General features: G+C 62.0%; 1 protein-coding gene across 1 annotated transcript in view; it reads right to left on the bottom strand.

The window, feature by feature from the left end:
• Positions 1-666: 666 nt before the first annotated feature.
• The window catches only part of LOC122383816 (neurogenic locus Notch protein-like), a 50,194-nt gene continuing 32,903 nt past the window's right edge, over positions 667-17,957 (bottom strand). Inside the window, exons 8-12 of the mRNA XM_043370598.1 lie at positions 16,443-16,527; positions 15,637-15,734; positions 3,394-8,075; positions 2,922-3,107; positions 667-2,606 (exon numbers count right to left, since the gene is read on the bottom strand). Coding sequence (XP_043226533.1) covers positions 1,542-2,606; positions 2,922-3,107; positions 3,394-8,075; positions 15,637-15,734; positions 16,443-16,527 — 6,116 coding nt within the window. The 3' untranslated portion in view covers positions 667-1,541. The remainder of the gene's footprint in view (positions 2,607-2,921; positions 3,108-3,393; positions 8,076-15,636; positions 15,735-16,442; positions 16,528-17,957) is intronic.

Genomic DNA, 17,957 nt, shown 5'->3' with positions numbered 1-17,957 from the left:
TAAAAAGCAAAGTATCGCGACGAAATTTCCAACCCTGGATGTAATCAATTATACACCTCTGAAAATGTTATAACCGTGACCCAAATGATCTTATACATGCGACCATATTTTCGAAACCACTCCAGGCCAGAAAAGTGATTTTGGCTTATGCCAGCACGTGATAGACTAGAGCCTATCTAAGAAGATAGGTTTAGGGACAGCCGACGATTGGTACGCGGTTTAGATCGGCCAGAGGTGTCCCGCACATGTCAGTTGGAGGTCTCGCATTTCGCATCGTTCTTTTGCGCGTGTAGAACTCCCGGCTCACTGTCTCGCTTGCTCGTTCGTCGTCCCAAGACATCCTACTAGCATGTGACTCTAACATCTACTAACAAGTGACTGGATCACGTTTGAAGTTACTTGTCATGGAACAGTTGATAACGAAACGAGTTTCAGATGCAGCCTGTGCGAGGACAATGGGTCGTGTGACAAGCATAATTGTTTTCGCGTTAAGATCCTTGAAGTTTATTTTGGTGCCTAGGCGGATAAATGGAAGCGAGTCGCGCTTCAAAAACCGGTGTTGGTATGCAACTGCGTACCATATAGAACGTTTGGACATTTAGCATCCCTTAATAAAACTAGCTGTTCTAAAAAAAAAATGCTTAGAGTAGACCAGAAAAAGACCAATTTCGACGCTAAGTTATATTGTCTTTACAAAATACATCGGGCAAATGCAGCATGACGACGCGGCGCCGGGAAGTACATGCTACCAAAGAACCAAACGCTCGTTTCCGTATGCACCGGCCGCAATGGAGATGGCGCCTCTCGGCGCGGAGGGCCGAGGGCGGAGCAGCAGCAACACACTGCGGCCGGCGGCGACAACGCCCCAACACACCCGCGCACACACACAAACAAACACCTCAGGGGAAGTAGCGTCTAAAAACGGATCGCCACAAGCTGGTCGATTTATAAAACACGTTTAAAGGCACGGAATGCGCCGTTCAGAGCTCACCTTCGTCGCAACGTAAACATTTGTACAAGAAGGCTAAATGTCGGCGATAGTGAAACGCGTGGTCGCCAACATTTTTCGCACTAAATTCCGAGGACTTTCTTTAGTAACAAATGCGATTCTTAGCTACATAAATACACGGTGAGTCACCGCGCGCTTCTCTGTGGCTCGGAACCACTGCGTTCTTCATGTACAAATCGGTATGGTCCCCTAGCATGGTGAGCAACGAGTGGTGAGATCCATTCAAAATCACATCAGATACTGCTCCGAAGCTGGAAACCGACGCGCAGCACACCCATTTTGGCAGTCGCGCCGAATTTGGCGCGACCGAGCGGCGGCCGGCGAGCGCGGCGCCCGTGGTCGCCGACACCGGAGTCTCGTCTGCTCACCTCACGCTGCCCCCGCCCGCCCCCACCCCAACCCCGCACAATAATATTCGCGTATGATACACAGTTGGCTGTCCTAGTGTCTATGTACACTCAACGGCACGCCCGCACTCCACTGTCTTTGCACTTTACGAAACACCAGTCGCTGGCTGAGGCGCGGCGCGCCGCTAGATATAGACGCCCTCGCCGACGGGCTGATGATGCTGCGGTGGCGGCGGCGCCGGCGGCTTGGGCTGCGCGCCCGGCGGCGAGCACACGCCGTCCGACCAGCCGCCGGCCGAGTGCGGGCTGCTCGTCGACCACTGGCCCGGAGAGTCGGGGCTCGGCGTCGGGTAGTGGTCCGGCGACAGCTGCACGTGCTCGCCGCCCAGCGAGTGCTGCGACGGCGGCGTCGGGTAGTGCGGGTACATGTGCTGCTGCTGCGGCTGCTGCTGCTGCTGCTGCGGGCCGCCGCACGCCAACTGTGTGAACTCGGCCTGGCCGTAGGCGCCGGCGTCGTACGCGTACTGCTGGTGGCCGTTGACGCGCGCCGCGCCGCGTATCGCCGCCATGTGGGTGGGCGAAAGCGCCATCACCGGCCGCTGCTTGCACGGCGAGAGGGCCTGGGGCGAGAGCGCGCCCGGCGGTGACGGCGAGTAGTTACTGCTCTGCGGCGACGGCATGAACGTGCCGGGCGACATCTGCTGCAGGCCCGGGTAGCCCTGCTGCTGCTGCTGGCCGTGCGGCAGAGTGTGCTGCCGCGGCGCCGGCTGCGGCGGCTCCTGTTGCTGCTGCATGTGCTGCAGGTATCCCTCCGGGCTCATGCCGACGGCGGCCGGCATCGACTTCTGTCGCGGGTGGAAGAAGGGCTGCTGCGCGCCGCCGGCTGCCTCCATGCCCGCGCCGCGCAGGCTCTGCATGCTGGCGGCCGACTTGACGCAGTCCTCATACGGCGGCGGCGGTTTGTTGGGTATCCGCATGTCGTAGTGCTGCGACAGCGACGCCACGTTGGCGTACATGGCCGTGTCGAGCGCGTCCTCCAGCATCTCGGGCGACAGCTGCTCCAGCTGGTCGGCCTTCTTGCGCTTCATGCTGGCCGTGCGCGCCTTGCGCTCGTCGTCGGCCGAGCCGCCGGCAGCGCCCTGCGACTGCGGCGGCGGCAGCGCCGCGCGGGGTCGCTTCTTGGGCTTCTTCATCAGGGAAGACATGTCGGCCTGTGAGGCCGAGCCGAAGGACTGAGCGCTGGGCATCTGCTGGAGACGGCAGAGAACAACGGCGTCAGACAGGGTCGAACGGCGTCAGACAGGGCACAGCGTGGGACGCACATCCAACAGATATATGTTTACCTCGAAAATATTACACGAAAAATTCCATTTCAATATTTGTTCATACAGAGGTTTATACAGATCAGAGATCACAAGCATGAACAAACACACCTTTTCCAAATTAGCACATCTGACCTCGGATAATGTTTTCCTGCTAAGAAAACAGCGATACAACAGCGCCCCATTTTCCCACAGCCCATGGCGCCCTGTCCGCCACCAGCCCGCGGGCTCCCGGTCACCCACCTGCGGGCTCATAGTGACGTGCTCGTCCAGTAGCCGCACGATGTCGTGGTGCAGCCGCTCAGCCGCCACGTCACGCGGCAGCCGGTCCATATGGTCCGTGATGTCTCGGTTGGCGTAGTGATCCAGCAGCAGCTTGCAGGCCTGGTAGGAGCCCTCGCGTGCCGCCTGGAACAGCGGTGTCTCGTCCTGCGGCCACACACCGAACGACCAGTCAGTGATGGGTAAAAACACTCGTCGTCATGGACAGCCGTACAAAAAAGGTAATGACAGGAGATGATGATGATTGGGGTTTGAATGGCGTTACAACTATAAAATTGAATGCCCCTAATCAGCAGTAAAGTAGAGACACGAACAGCTTTAGTCTTTTTTTTAGCAACAACACCAGTGCTCCACTAAATGCAGGGAAACATTTGACGCTCTCACAGAATAAGGTCCAAAAATTGTAGGGTTCGCCCAGTAGCCAGTGACTCACCTTGTTGTTCTGGGCGTCCCGGTTGGCGCCGTGCGTCAGCAGAATCTGCACGGCCTCGACATTGTTGACAGCGGCCGCCCAGTGCAGCGCCGTCTTGCCGCTGTCGTCGGCCGCGTTGACGTCGGTGTCGGCGCCGATCAGGTCCTCCACCATGCCCTCGTTGGCCAGACGCGCCGCCAGGATCAGCGGCGTCGTGCCGTCGTTGGAGCGCGCGTTCAGGTCCGTCGACCGGTTACGGAGGAGGATCTGGAAGACGCCCTGCGCGTCGGAGGCGACGGCGGCGTGCAGCGGCGTGCGGCCCGTCGAGTCCTGGCAGTTGACGTCGGCGCCGGCGTCCAGCAGCCGTTTGGCGGCGTCGGCGCGGGCGTAGCGCGCCGCCAGGTGCAGCGACGTCTCGCCGGTGCGGTCCATGGTGGCGTTCAGCTTGGCGCCCTGGTTGATGAGCTCCTGGATGACGCTGGCCGAGCCGTCGTCCACGTCGTCCTCCGTCTCGGGCTCGGCCACGGGCGTGGCGCCGCCGTTCCGGAACGAGGCGATCATGAGCGGCGTCATGCCCATCGGTCCGCGCACGTCCACGTCGGGCGCAGCCGCCTCGCCGTGTGTGGGCGTCAGCGCCAGCAGGTCCGGGTTGCGGATGTCGGCGGCGTTCATGTGCTGCTGCGTCCAGCCGCGGTCGTCCTCCACATCTGTGACGACCGTGTGGTCGCTGCCGTACGGGCCGCTGTCCAGCCGCTTGGCGCTCGGCTCGTCGTCGTCCGACCACTGCGGCACGTTGTCGTTGCTGTCCAGCTCGGCCAGCCGACTCTGCGAGATGTGCCGCATCTCCTGGCCGTCGGGGCCGGGCCGGCGTGAGTTGGTACGCCGCGGCCCGGGCGCGCTGCCCGCCCCGAAGAAGCCCTCGGGGAACCAGGTGACGCCGCGGTCGCGTTTCCGCTTGGTCTGCACCAGCACGCCGACCAGGATCATGACGAAGACGAGCAGCAGGATGATGGGGATGACGTACTGGTAGGCGCCGCTGCCGCCCGGCGCGGGCGACACGCGGCCGCCCGAGCCGTTCACCTCGTAGATGGGATATGATGAGGAGAGTTGCGCCATGGAGGCGGCCGCGCCCAGGTAGCTGGCCGCCTGCTCGGCGTCGATGAAGCAGCGGCCGCCCTCTGCGCGCGCGCAGTTGCGGTTGTCCAGGCTGACGTACACCTCGGTGCCCTTGCCGACGAAGCGGTAGCGGTAGGGCTCGCGGCCGCCGCCTGGGCTGATGGTGCGGCTCGGCTGCCAAGGGTACACCATCGGCTGCCCGTTGCCGTCGCGCTTGATGACCACGTTGGTGCGCAGCTCGCGGCCGACCTCGCGCAGGAACGGCACCGTGTTGTTGAGGAACTCCTGCATGTCGACGAGCAGCACGAAGCGCAGGTCTCCGGAGGCGAGCACGGGCGGCCCCTGCTCACAGTCGAGGCCGTCCCAGTTGCAGCCCTCCGTGTTGCAGCTCTGGTCGCACACGCCATCCGCGTATTTGGTTCGGCAGAAGTAGTCGTGCACCGGGTTGCACTCCTGCACCACCGACTGACAGTCGCGGCCGTCGAACAGGCAGTCGGCGTTGTTGCACTCCATGTCGCACTTGCCGTCCATGAACACCTCCCAGCAGCGCACGGCCTCGGTGCTGCAGTTCTGCCACGGGTTCGTGTACAGCGAACAGTCGCCGCCGTCGAACTGACAGGCGTACGTGTTGCACTCGGGGTCGCAGTGGCGGTCGCCGGCGCGCTCGTGGCAGTTGAGTCGACGGCAGTGCTCCTGCTCGGCCAGGATATCGATCGGCAGGCCGGTGACCACGTCCAGAGGCCGGAATATGCCGCCCGGCGAGCTCGGGTCGTAGATCTCACAGCGCAGGCCGGTCAGCGTCGGCGGACAGTCGCACTCGAAGCGGCCGGCGCGGTCCAGGCACACGCCGCCCTGCTGGCACGGGTTCGGCTTGCACTCGTCGTGCACGTCCTGCTCGCAGTTTTTGCCGGACGTGCCCGGCGGGCAGGTGCAGGCGTAGCCGCGCGCGTACGGCCGGCACGTGCCACCGTTGCGGCACGGCTGCCGGTCGCACTCGGTCTGTTCCCGCTCGCAGTGCTCGCCGGTGAAACCATCCAGACAGTGGCACGTGTAGCCGTCCGGTACGCCGTCGCACACGCCGCCGTTCAGACACGGGTTGCGGCCGCAGAAGTCGATCTTGACGTCGCAGAGGCGGCCGCGCCAGCCGGGCCGGCACATGCACTCGAAGTCGTTGACCAGCTCCACGCAGTCCTTGGTGCCCGGCTCGAAGCACGGCTTAGTGAGACACTCGTTGATGTCTCCCTCGCACTGCGGCCCGACGAAACCGGGCGGACACTGGCAGGTAAAGCCGCCCACCTGGTCGACGCACGTGCCGCCGTGGTGGCAGGCGCCCTCGTAACAGTCGTCCTCGTTGGTTTCACAAAGCTGGCCGACCGTTCCGTGCGGGCATGAGCAGCTGAACGACTCGACCATGTCCAGGCAGGTGCCGCCGTTCTGGCACCGGTTCGGCACGCAGTCGTCCTCGTTGATTTCGCAGTCGACTCCCGAGAAGCCGGGCCGGCACTCGCAGCGGTAGGTGCCCACTAGGTCGTGGCATGTGGCGCCGTTCTTGCACGGCGACGTCTCGCACTCGTCCTCCTCGTGCTGGCAGTAGGAGCCCGTGTAGCCGCGCGCGCAGTGGCACCGGTGCGAGTTGCCGATGTCCTCACAGGTGCCGCCGTGCTCGCAGAGCTGCGGCCGCGTCACCGACTTGCGCAGCGCCGCGTCCTGGCACGAGACCATCTCCACATCACAGAGCGCGCCCGTCCAGCCGGGCAGGCAGGTGCACTTGTAGGTGTTCTTCTTCTGGTTGCAGGTGGCGCCGTTGAGGCACGGGTTGGTCGAGCACCAGTCCACGTAATCGGTGCACAGCTCGCCGGCGTAGCCGTGCATGCAGTGGCACGAGAAGTAGCCGCGGTGGTCGATGCAGGTGGCGCCGTTGGCGCACGGGCTCGAGTCGCACTCGTTGATGGGCGTCTGGCAGCTGGAGCCCGTGAAGCCCTCCCGGCAGAGACACGTGTAGTTGTTGATGCCGTCCACGCAGGTGCCGGCGTTCATGCAGCTGCTGGCCGTGCAGTCCATGTCGTTGGTCTGGCAGTCGGTGCCAGAGAAGCCCAGCGGACACTCGCACGTGTAGCTGTTGACGTAGTCCTTGCAGGTGGCGCCGTTGAGGCACGGCGCGCTCAGACACTCGTCCACGTCCTTCTCGCAGTGTTTGCCCGTGAAGCCGGGACGGCACGAGCAAGTGTAGTCGTTCACCCCGTCCAGACACGTGCCGCCGTTCTTGCACGGCTTGGAGGCGCACTCGTCGATGTTTCGGGTGCAGTCGCGCCCCTCGAAGCCGGGCATGCAGTGGCAGCGATAGGAGCCGGGTACGTTCTCGCAGGTGGCGCCGTTGCGGCACGGGTCGCTGGCCTCGCACTCGTCCAGGTCGATGTCGCACAGCCGACCCTTGTAGCCGAGCGGGCACTGACAGCCGAAGTCGCGGTAGTTGCTGCTGGGCGAGCACAGCGCGCCGTTGCGGCACCGATTGGGCACGCACGGGTTCAGCTCGGCCTCGCACCGTGTGCCGTTGTACTGCAGGGCGCAGACGCACTCGAACGCGTTCACACGGTCGATGCAAGTGCCGCCGTGCAGGCACGGCCGCGAGGCGCAGTCGTCCACGTTAATCTCGCAGTTGCGGCCGGCGTAGCCCTCGCGGCACGAGCACTTGTAGTCGTTGAGCAGGTCGGTACAGGATCCGCCGTGCTGGCACGGGTTCGACTGGCACTCGTCCACGTCCTGCTCGCAGCGCAGGCCGCCGTAGCCGGGCAGGCAGTGGCAGATGAAGCGATTCACGCCGTCCTCGCAGTGGCCGCCGTTCAGGCACGGGTTCGAGGCGCACTCGTCGACGTCGCTGAAGCAGCGCCGGTCGTAGTAGCCGCGCGGGCAGCGGCAGCTGTAGCCGTTCACCTCGTCCACGCACGTGCCGCCGTTGGCGCACGGGTTCGAGCGACAGTCGTCGATGTTGATGTCGCAGTGGCGGCCCGTGAAGCCGGGCGCGCACCGGCACTCGTACATGTTGATCTTGTCGATGCAGGTGGCGCCGTTGTTGCACGGGTTGGCCAGGCACTCGTCGATGTTGTGTTCGCAGCGCTCGCCGTAGGTGCCCGGCTTGCAGCGGCACTGGAAGCCGTTCACCAGGTCGTCGCACGTTCCGCCGTGCTCGCACGGGTGGCTCTCGCACTCGTTGATCTGCGACTCGCAGAGCCGGCCGCGGTAGCCCGGGTAGCACTGGCAGCGGAACTTGTTGACCAGGTCGGTGCAGGTGCCGTGGTGGCACGGCTGGCCCACGCAGTCGTCGATGTTGGTCTCGCAGTCGGCGCCGGTGAAGCCGGGCGGACACTGGCAGGTGTAGCCGTTGATGCCGTCCCGGCACACGCCGCCGTTCTGGCACGGCCGGCTCACACAGTCGTCGATGTTCTGCGCGCACCGTTTGCCCGTGAAGCCGAAGTTGCAGCGACACTCGTAGCCGTTGATCATGTCGATGCAGATGCCCTTGTTGAAGCATGGCTCCTCGAGCAGACTGCACTCGTCGATATCAGTCTCGCAGTGCCGGCCCGTATAGCCTGGGGACAGCAGGGGAGGGGAGGGTCAGAACCTCGGGTGAACAGGGACGGCTTATCGGAATCAGTGAACTGAAACAGGGATGAGAAATGATAACTAAAACCTCATTTAGCTGATAGGAACATGTATGTGAGGCTCGACATCAGTGAAGCAACGAAGTTATAATTGTTTAACATCCTCTCACGGTAAAGATAATATAAGTTCATTAATACGACTGAAATACACGATAACTGCGCTGCAGAGAAGAAAGATTAAGCTTGCTAACCTTCAGATAAAGCAAAAATAAAAATGCAAGGAATGAACAATGGGAGTGCGACATTCCAGCTAAACTTGCAGAGCCAAAAGGGCCTTGGGTGTTATCATGTGCTATCTTCAGCCGCTATTTCATGTAGGTTTCACACGATAGGCATACATCTCTGGTACGCAGCGGACCATAGGTACGCCGCCTGTGCACCCACAATGGGTGACTTGAGCACGGCATTTCGCAACTTCCGAGGAATTTCCACCGTCGTGAAACCCCGTGCGTGTCGGGGAGTGGTAATGTCAGGTTCGAGGTTCTTGGGTACACGGCTTGACACTCGACAGTCAGTCACCGTCAGTCACAGTCACAGTCAGTCACAGTCACACAGTCACGGCGGTGGCCGTGTCCGTCGGCGGTCAGTTCCGTTGTAGCCGTCTGAGTCACCGCCGGACACTGAGTCACGCGCGGTGACTCGGGCCCGGCCCAGGTCGACTCGCGTTGTCTCACGCTAGTCGACCAGAACCGCCACAGCCCGCACCTGCCTGCCGAGAGAACACAGCCCTGTCCGGCTGGTCCCGGCCGTCCGGAGCGCCTACAGTGGCAGCTGGGGAGCGCTGTATGACCCCAGCAAGTCTGAACTCGCACTCTGCCCACCAGTAAATTGCAATTGCTGAACCCTGAGGCAATGCCCACACGCCATGTTCGCGCTGTAAGACAAAGAGCTGGGAACGGTCGGCCGGCGGGCGAGCTGGCCTGACCAGTGGCCACACTGGACGCCGTGGGAACCGGGAACCGGGCCCACTTGGACCGGCCGTCCAGCGGCGTCGGTCACCTCAGTCCCCCCCCCCCCCCCCCCCGGCGAGCGGCGCTATCGGCCGTGTCTGCATCGCGGCTGCAATCGGCCTCCATTCAGCCGGCCGTCCATTCAATGAGCCAGCCTACCGACGACGCACGCCGGCCAAAGAATGGTGCGATTCTTCGATGGTGTGCTTAGCAAGCACGGCACGTGAGATAAGCTCGGCTCGGCGACAAACGCACTATTCTGCTGCGGCGCGGCGCCGCGGGGCTGTGAGGGCCGCTGGGACGGCGGGCTCCCAGGACGGTCGGCCAGCCCGACCGGCCCATGTCCGACCGACCGGGCCGGGCTAATCACCGTCCACGGCCGGCCATAACAGCGGCGGTCAGAGCCGGACGGTGGCGCCGCCCGGCGGCCGCACCGGCAGCAGCGGCCTCGAGCTGAGCCGCCTTCTCCAGCGGCCACGCACGCGGACAAAGAGCGGACCGCGCGGCCGCCGGCACCCACCGCGCCGGCCGGGCAGCGCGGCGCGCCGCCATCGGCCGCCATCGGCAGGCATTACCGTCCGCTGCGGCAACCGCTGCAATGCTGCAGGCTGTCACCGAGCGCCAGCACCGTCTCCCCACGGCCCGGCGCCGTCGCCGCGACCGCCATCGCCGCGCGGCGAATACCGGACCGCCTTTTTATTGTCGGGAACCAGTTTTGGCCGGCGCGTCATCGATGTACGGCTGATGACGGACGCCAGCGCTCCATGGGAACGGTGAGCGCGACCGGTCCGGAATCCCGGCCGACCGGCCGACCACCTCGGCGCGCTCCGATCACCGGGCCGCCGGAAAAACGGCCCACCAAGCGGCCGGCGCGGCGGCCATTAGCGCGTCCGGGGCGCGGACCCGGCCCGAGCGCCGCCGCCTCATTACCTGAGCGGACAGTAACGAGCCGGCCGCCGGGCGCCGGTCACCGCGCAGAGGCCCTCAAACCGGGCTACCGCCGGTTTGGGCGGCTCCGGCGGCGCCGCTGCCGGGCCGCCGCCGGCCGACCTAACCATGAATTACTCGAGGAATTAGCTGGGCTCGTTCCCGGATCCGCGGCGCACACGGCCGGCAGGTCGGAGTAGGCTGGCCGGTCGGTTGGTGAATGACCGTCGGTGTGTCAGTCAGTCAGTCTGTGTCAAGTCTGTTTGTCAGCCTGCCGGTCCCTCGGACCGTCCTCCGCGGCGGCCGGTGTCGCTCAGCGCCACCTGTATCCTGTCGCCAGTGTCCCGGCCGGCCGCGGGACGCCGCATTCCGGCGCCGCGAGCAGCGCGGCCGCCGCCGCCGTTCCCAGGCCCGGCCGCCACCGCCGCCGCCGCGCCGACTTTCACATGACTCAGGCCGGCCCGACCGGACCCGGCCGCGAAAAATGGTCACTGCAGGCGGCCGGCCGCTCGCTCACGGCTGCCCGGCCGGCCGGCAGAGCGGCGGTCTGAGCCAGGCCGGCCGCTGAGAACCGGACAGCTCGGGACTCGCCGGGTAATCGTCCACCGCGCCGGACTGGCTCCCAAGGTCGGCCGGCCCGAGCCCGGTCGTATTCGGCCGCCGCCGCTCGCCAAAGGGTCCCAGACGGCGGGCAAACAGGTTTCCCTGTCGCTCCCCCTGGCGCGCGGGCCTCGGCGACCCATTGGGCACGCCATCGGTGGCGGAGCGGCGGCGGCGGCGGCGGCGGAGGCGGGAGTGCCGCCGCCCTCCGCACGCCGGCGCCGTTTCCGCCGCGCCCGGAGGCGTCTGACATTCCCGGCGGGTCGTTATCTGAGCGGAGCGGACCGGCCCGGGCGCGGCTGACCCGCTCCGCGTGACCGGCAGCTCGTGCTCCAGAGGCCCGGCCCATGGAACGAGCTCCGGGAGCGGGGCGGTGTGTGGTCGGAGCTCCGTGGCGGGCCGAGCTCCTACAACCCAATGCATACCAGTACATACAAGAACTAGTGGAACATATAGCACATTCAAGCACTAGTCAACTCAGACCGCTTTCACCGAGCGCGTCCGGTTAGCGGGTCTGTGAGTCCGTGTCGCCGCCGAGCGATATAGCCGGACATACCAGCACGCCGCCGCGGCGGCGGCCGGACTGACCACCGCACCACCGTCGTGACCGCCATGTCACGGCCGCGGCCGGCCCGTCATCCCACATGTGCATACAAATATAGGTCCGCAGGTCCGTCGCCGGAGTCCGAGGCACACCGCACGCCTCTCGGTATGAGAGGTGACGCCGCGGCGGCCCTACCTCCCGCCGCACACTGGTCGGAAACGCTCCAGCGAGAGGCCAGCGGCCTTTCCGCAAAAGTTTTTTGCTTGTTATTCCACAACTAGTGAAGCAAACTTCATAAAACTTTGCATACCTTCTCTGTCATATGTAAGCTATCATTTGGATGTCAAGCACTAAATATATGACGTGAATCTGTTAAGTTATGACGTCATAATTGAGTATAATACAGGATCTAGCACCACTTTAAGTCAACAAGGGAAATTGGGAGCTGCTATTCGGGCACCGGGAATGGTTTCATGCACTCCTTGCAAGGTCCAGTGCTTCACTTTAGCATTGTTGACTTTGCGTGACGTCATTTATGACGTCACTAAGGCCATATAAGTTTTTCGTCAATAAGTCCTGATCAGATGGAGCTAGAGAGTCGGGAAAGCCACCATTGGACTCAGGAAGACCTGCCGAATCGAATGATATACGATATGACCTCCTTCAACCATTTTCGTGACCTGAGGGGCTCCGACCTGACCTTGACCCGAGGAGTTGACTTCACCCGAACACCAAGTATAGCATTCAACGCGCCTGAGCTAGACAAACACGATGATGCCAAAATCGCGGCAGTGCGACCATTTTTGGCAAAGTAATTAACCTAAAACCGAGCCCGTGCCTTGTGGCACTTACCTGACCTAAGAGGCCACTGGCTGACCTAAGACCTTAAAATCGGGTAGACCTAATTGCTGCGTCTTATAACGGCACACAAGCTCGTTTTTTTCCGCGAGGCTCTAGCTCAATTAGAGGCGAAACGGCGAGGGAGTTGTACCAACCCTCCCCGGTCAATATAGAAAACCAATCGGTCCGGCCAGGGTTAAATACCGGAATTGTGATCTAATGTAAAAAGACGGCCCAAGGTAACCCAACGTCAGTGACAGGTGTCCTATATTTGCAGCGTCTTATATTCACGAAGGTTTCAATTTCCACTTTCTTCAGCCGAGTGATGGCTGTCAATAGCAAGGCTCTCTAAATGCAAGCCGTAATCGCCACGCAATATGTGGAAGGCTTTTGATGTTAATGCATACAAAAATGCATACATAAAACGCGCTTTTCACAAAATTCATAAACTCAAGCGCATCTGTTTTTAATGACCAGTCAACTACGCATGAATGCGTGCAGGCCACACAGGTCAGCGTAAGCCGGGCGCAGCGGCCGAGCCGAAACTGGGTCGGGGCGGGCGGTACTTGGGTAGGAAGAGCGGCTCCTGCAAATTTTGCGCAAATATGCGCAGTTAGCTTTTATGTTGCCCTGGTGTAAATTTAAATCCTGCTTCAGCTCACAAAAAATCAGAGTGGGACTAGATGGGACTACCTGTTGTTTCCTTACCTAAACTTTGCAGTTATATTCCAGAATCACTGTAGGAGAGCCTTCATAAAAAAGCTACAGTAAATCTTAGTTAGGGAAAAAGTATACCAAAAATTTTGCACTGACCAGTCGGCAACTTCATAACGAACATTTTGATGCATAATATGTGGGATTTCAATTTCGTGTCTATCAGCAATAAGACTCTGAATATCCGGCTCAAGAAACCTCTTGCTCCGCGTCAGTTTCCGAGTTCTGGGATACCCCATCTTCGGGGGCCGATTACAGTTATTTTTGGTCACCCGGATTAGTTTTTTTGGCCTAAGTATAATAATTTGATCAATTTCAAATCGATCTATATAAAAAATAATCCGAAACTCCGGAATCGCCCGTGGCCTCTCGTGAGGGCGTTTCCGACCAGTGTGCGCCGGGCCGATTTGCAGCGGCGCCGGCCGGCCCTGCGCGTGCTGGTCATACCGGCCGCCGGAGCCGCTCGCCGCTCCGGCCGGTCACCGGTGAGCGTCGGCCGCGCATTCAGGCCGCTAATGCCGGTGCAATTAGCTCGGATGGGTTCAGTGACGGCCGTGATTCATGGCAGTCCGCCGGGAGCCGACTGCGAGTCCAAGGGCGGCCAGTGGCGGCGGCTCGGCGGTCTGAGAGCCCACCGGCCGCCGCTAGACGGACGGCGCGCCGGCCAATACCGCCGGCAGAGGTAAAAACGCACCGCGGCGCTGCAGCTCAGCCCAACAATAAATGTGGGAATTCGCTGCTTTGCATGCAAAGCAACTGTAGAGCCCGGGCGCGGCCGAGAACCTTCGATCGCAGCGAATTCCGGAAACCCGAGTTCCGTCGTTCACCTCTGCTGACCTGGGCCTGGCGTGAGACACTGGCGCCGCCGCGGCAGCAGCAGCACGCGAGCTGGCCGTGCTGGGAGCGTGCAGCGGCCGGCCGGCCGGCGCGCGCGTGCACCGTGCAGCCGACCGGCCGGACGGGCGGGCGGCCATTTTGGGCCGCGGCCGCGGCGGCGGCACGATCGGTGACCATTAGCCGGCGCCCGGCGCGCTGCCGGCACACGGGCCCGCGCGCCCATTACGGCTCTCGGCAGGTGCCCGGCTCAGAGAGCCCTGTCGGTGCCGACACTGCATCAGCGGCCCGACGACCCCCGGCGGGCGGCCGGCGCGGGCCGGCACGCGACTTTTTCCGACCACCAAAAACTGCACTTCATCATAGGGTCCAATTGCCTTTCAAGACAGGTGCGCACACACGAGATTGCCCCGCGCAGCTTCCCGATAAACAAAAACAGCCGGCCGCTAAGGACCGGCCCGGCGGCCTGAGCGATCGGAAAAGGGCCTCTACTGCCGGGCCGAGGTCCGGCCACGGGCGAACAATGGATGGGCGGCGCAACTGCTCTGACGCGGGGTTAGAGCGCCGGGCCGGGACGGGGAGAAGACGGACGCGAGGAGCGGTTCGAGGAGCCTGCAGAGAGCCCGAGCGGCCGCCGGCAGCCCGCCGCCGAGTCGCCGCCGGAACGTGCACCAGAATCAGCATGCATGGCATGAGGCAGATGATGTGACCCAGTCCAAGCAGGGATGAGCTGCAACCGGCCCCGAGAGCTCTGCAACTCTGCCGAGCCACGGGGCCAGGCGCGCGGGCTTTCAAGGACGGTCGCGGCGGCGGACTGTCCATTGTTGATACTGAGAATTACCAACTGTTTGCATGAATACGCGACTCGTTCAGTCAAACATTCCCAACAAACCATCACTTCTCTTATCAGCCGGCCCTGTCTTCAAAGACTTCCATCATAGTTCCGGCTTAGCAGCAGTGACTATCATTCAGGCATCGGGTCTCCGAAATGTTTTCATAAACAAATATCCTATGTACAAGGACTCACAAAAAGCATCCATAGAACTCATGCAATCGTTGCTCCTGCTCCCATTCTTCGTTTACCAGCCCCGTCAGTGTAGCGCAACTCGAGACCCTGGAGACTGCGACGCCCGACTGGTGTCTATCGAAGACTGCAGCCGCCGGCCGATAGGAAGCTAACACCAGCCCACCAGCCCTCAGCGCCCGCCGACAGCTGCCGGCCGCCGGCGTGACGACCGACACTCGTCCCTCGCTCTCAGGAGGCACGGGCGTCGGCGCACCGTCCACACCTGCTCCCCAGCCGAGCCCACTCGGTGACACCAGACGGTGCCGTGTCACTTAGCATGCAGCTGCGCCGCCACCCATCTTCGCCGAATCGCCAGATAGCTGCATCCATTACCGACCGAGCGGCCCGCGAGATCGGTACAGGTCGTCGCGGCCGGTAGCACTACTCAGCGTGTGAGGAGCCCCACGCGGTTGGTGCGCTACCAAAATCAGCCAGCCACTCCCCCTTAGCGACTGGTGGCCTAACCCGTAGGAGGCCCCCGCGGTCAGTAGCGATAGAAGGCGTTAGTGGGGAGCCCCACGCGGGCGATGGCGGCACCAAAATCAGCCAGTCCTCGTGGCCGGTAGTGGTACCCAGAAGAGCCCCGCGGCCGATGACGGAACTCGGCGTGTGAGGAGCCATTGGGAGGTCAAGTCGCGGCGTATCGCCCGCCCGATCAGTGCTGCTCCTCCGACCGGCGTGTGACCGGCGTGGCGCGCTCAGCGCCGCCGCTGACCGTCCGTTCCCACGTCAGGCCGTCCGGCCGGCCGTTGGACCGGCGTCCCCGCTCTCCCTCCGGCCCTCTCAGGAGGACCCGGTCGGACGCGGCACGCATTCTGTGGCGCTCCGTCGCATTCCGCGCTGCCATTCCCGGATCTGGGCCCGGCGTCCGTTCACGGTCTCCGTCCGTCTCTGTTTCTGTCTCTGTCCGTCTCTGGGCGTCAGTGTGGCGTCGGACGGCCCATCGGCCGACGCTGGCCCATTGTTTCCGCGTCCGCGACCGTCGGGCGGGGCGCCCCGGGGCAGGACACTCACCTGGCATACAGATGCAGCGGAAGGCGCCGCTCTCGTCTAGACACGTGCCCTCGTTCTGACACGGGTTCGAGTCGCACTCGTTGATGTTGATCTCGCACCTGCAGAGAGGGAGGGGAGGGACGGAAACAATCAGCGTCAATTGCCTGTTTGGATGCGGACATTGACGCCTTCTAATCACAGTCCCAACAAAGAAACACGGTGTTACGGCGCAGGAAAACACGAGTCGAATCGGCCGCCACAGCAATGACAAGCAAAGAGCGCCGGGCTGAAAAACCGTCGGCTGTTCGGGCCGGTCAAAATGTTTTACTCGTGTCTCATCGCGCGCGGCCGGAACGGTGACTGGGCGCCAGGTGGGCGTCCTTTGGGTGCGGGGTGCGTCGGCCTGCGCTCAACAATCGCTACAAATGCCGCGCCGTGCACCGGCCGGCGGTAACACCGGTGTTCACCGCCGAGCAGCGAGGGCAGGTCGGGGGAGCGGCGCACCACGGCCTCCACCGGGGCACGTGGTGCGCTGTTCGCCCGTTCCAGGGAGAGGGGGGCACGGGTGACATGACAGTCGGATGATACGTTGCTGCATAAGTACCGACAGCAATGAATAAATGGGTGAAGCCATTCTTTCCGGGCACACGTGTTTGTCATTGGGCTGCAAGGCTTCAAAAACATCGAAAAACCTGTCTTAAACCAATCATAATAACAAATAGTCATTCAGTTGCAACACTCATATTTATTTTAGCGGTCGAGAGCGGCGTAGCGGATCCACTCGTCTGCCGAGAGAGCTGTCAGAGTCGCCGGAGCCGGAGTCTTACCTGGCGCCTGTGAAGCCGGTGGAGCACTCGCACTTGAAGGATCCCGGAGTGTTGACACACCTGCCGTTGTGTTCACACGGCGAGCCTGCGAACGGAGCGGACGGACGGGTCAGCGGCGCCGACTCGCAGCGTGTCGCAAAACACGCCGGCTCATCACGGCAGGCGGCCGGCGGCGCTAAAAACTCGCCGGATGGAATCCCAAGACGAGAGAACACAAAACATCGGCGGCTGGCCCAGCGCTGGCCGTCCACGGCCGACAACAGTCGTCAATACGTTACACAACCATGCACTCTCAGGACACTGGGAAACATCGGCATGTGATGTGTTGATAGCCAGCTTATTCAATATTCATATTGAGAAACCAGCACACCTTGATAAGTGAATTTACATTGTTCTGCGATTATCGAAGAGTTGTAGGTATGAAGAAACAAAACAGCTCGAAGACCATGTAAGGCTAGCAAAACTGACCGATCGGGCCCTCACACAGATCCAATTTTAGCTCAGCTACAAAACAAGTGCATTCTAGCGAACAAAAAGCCAAAGCCGATAGCCTGAGCCCCACGCTCCGCGCGGAGCCTGCGGTTCGGAGACGCGGAGCGGGCGGCGAGTCTAAGCTGTTCTGATTACAACCGGTCGTGGCGCGATGTGCCGATAACAGTCTGTTACCGACAGGTTTCTCGAGGCGCCGGTGATGGGAAACCATCGCCCGCCACCACTCAGTTCGCCATTCCAAGGAGCAGCAGAGGGGAATTCAGGCCCAGAACGAGCGCTGACTGACACTGCCAGTTTCCGTAATCGCGCGAGGGAGCTTAAATCAGTCGGAGACCGGCTAATTGCAGCGATTTAATGATGAGCAGCGCGGATGGTGACTGGCCGGTGACAGGCTGCGACCTTGGTGGTGCAGCGATAACGTTATATCCGCCGATCGCTCTTTACCTGTTCTCTTCCTGAAAGGGCTCTGTACCTATTGTTTTGAACGATAGCATTGTACCAACCATACAAATGCAATAAAAAGTGAGCGAATCCCTGTAGGCCGGTCTCAGTCTCGCTACCAGAACTGACTGGTTGCGACTCCCATGGCCCCGCTAAAAACAAGCGTCAGCAGTCAGATTAAAAAGAAAAAAAACTAAAAAAAAAAACTGGCAAAACCGTACAGCTACGCTTTTCTACACTACAGATTCTGCACACTAGCAGGCGCGGTATCTACGAACATAAAAAGACAGCGGCGACTGCAGCAGCAGCAGCGACTGCACCAGCAGCGACGGCGCTGACCCTGGCGGCCGGCCGGAGCTGGCGGTCCTTCCCAGGCCGGCCACCGCCACCGCCGCAGCCGCCGCCGCCGCCGCGCATTAGCATAAAGAAGCAGTATATTAATGCAGATATGCGCCGAAAATTGGCCGCTTACCATACTGGACGGCTGCAGCTTTGGGAGGCAGGCGAGTTCTGGTTAGAGCATTCACAGCACACGGAGGGCGGGTGCGCTCAGTTCGCGGGAAGCGGCGGGGCACGGCGGTC

This window comes from Amphibalanus amphitrite, unplaced genomic scaffold (genome assembly GCF_019059575.1).
Source record: "Amphibalanus amphitrite isolate SeventyFive unplaced genomic scaffold, NRLGWU_Aamphi_draft 000174F_arrow, whole genome shotgun sequence".
In the NCBI taxonomy this organism is placed as follows: domain Eukaryota; kingdom Metazoa; phylum Arthropoda; class Thecostraca; order Balanomorpha; family Balanidae; genus Amphibalanus; species Amphibalanus amphitrite.
Note: the sequence above shows the minus strand (reverse complement) of the source record. Positions and strands in the feature narration are given on the sequence as shown.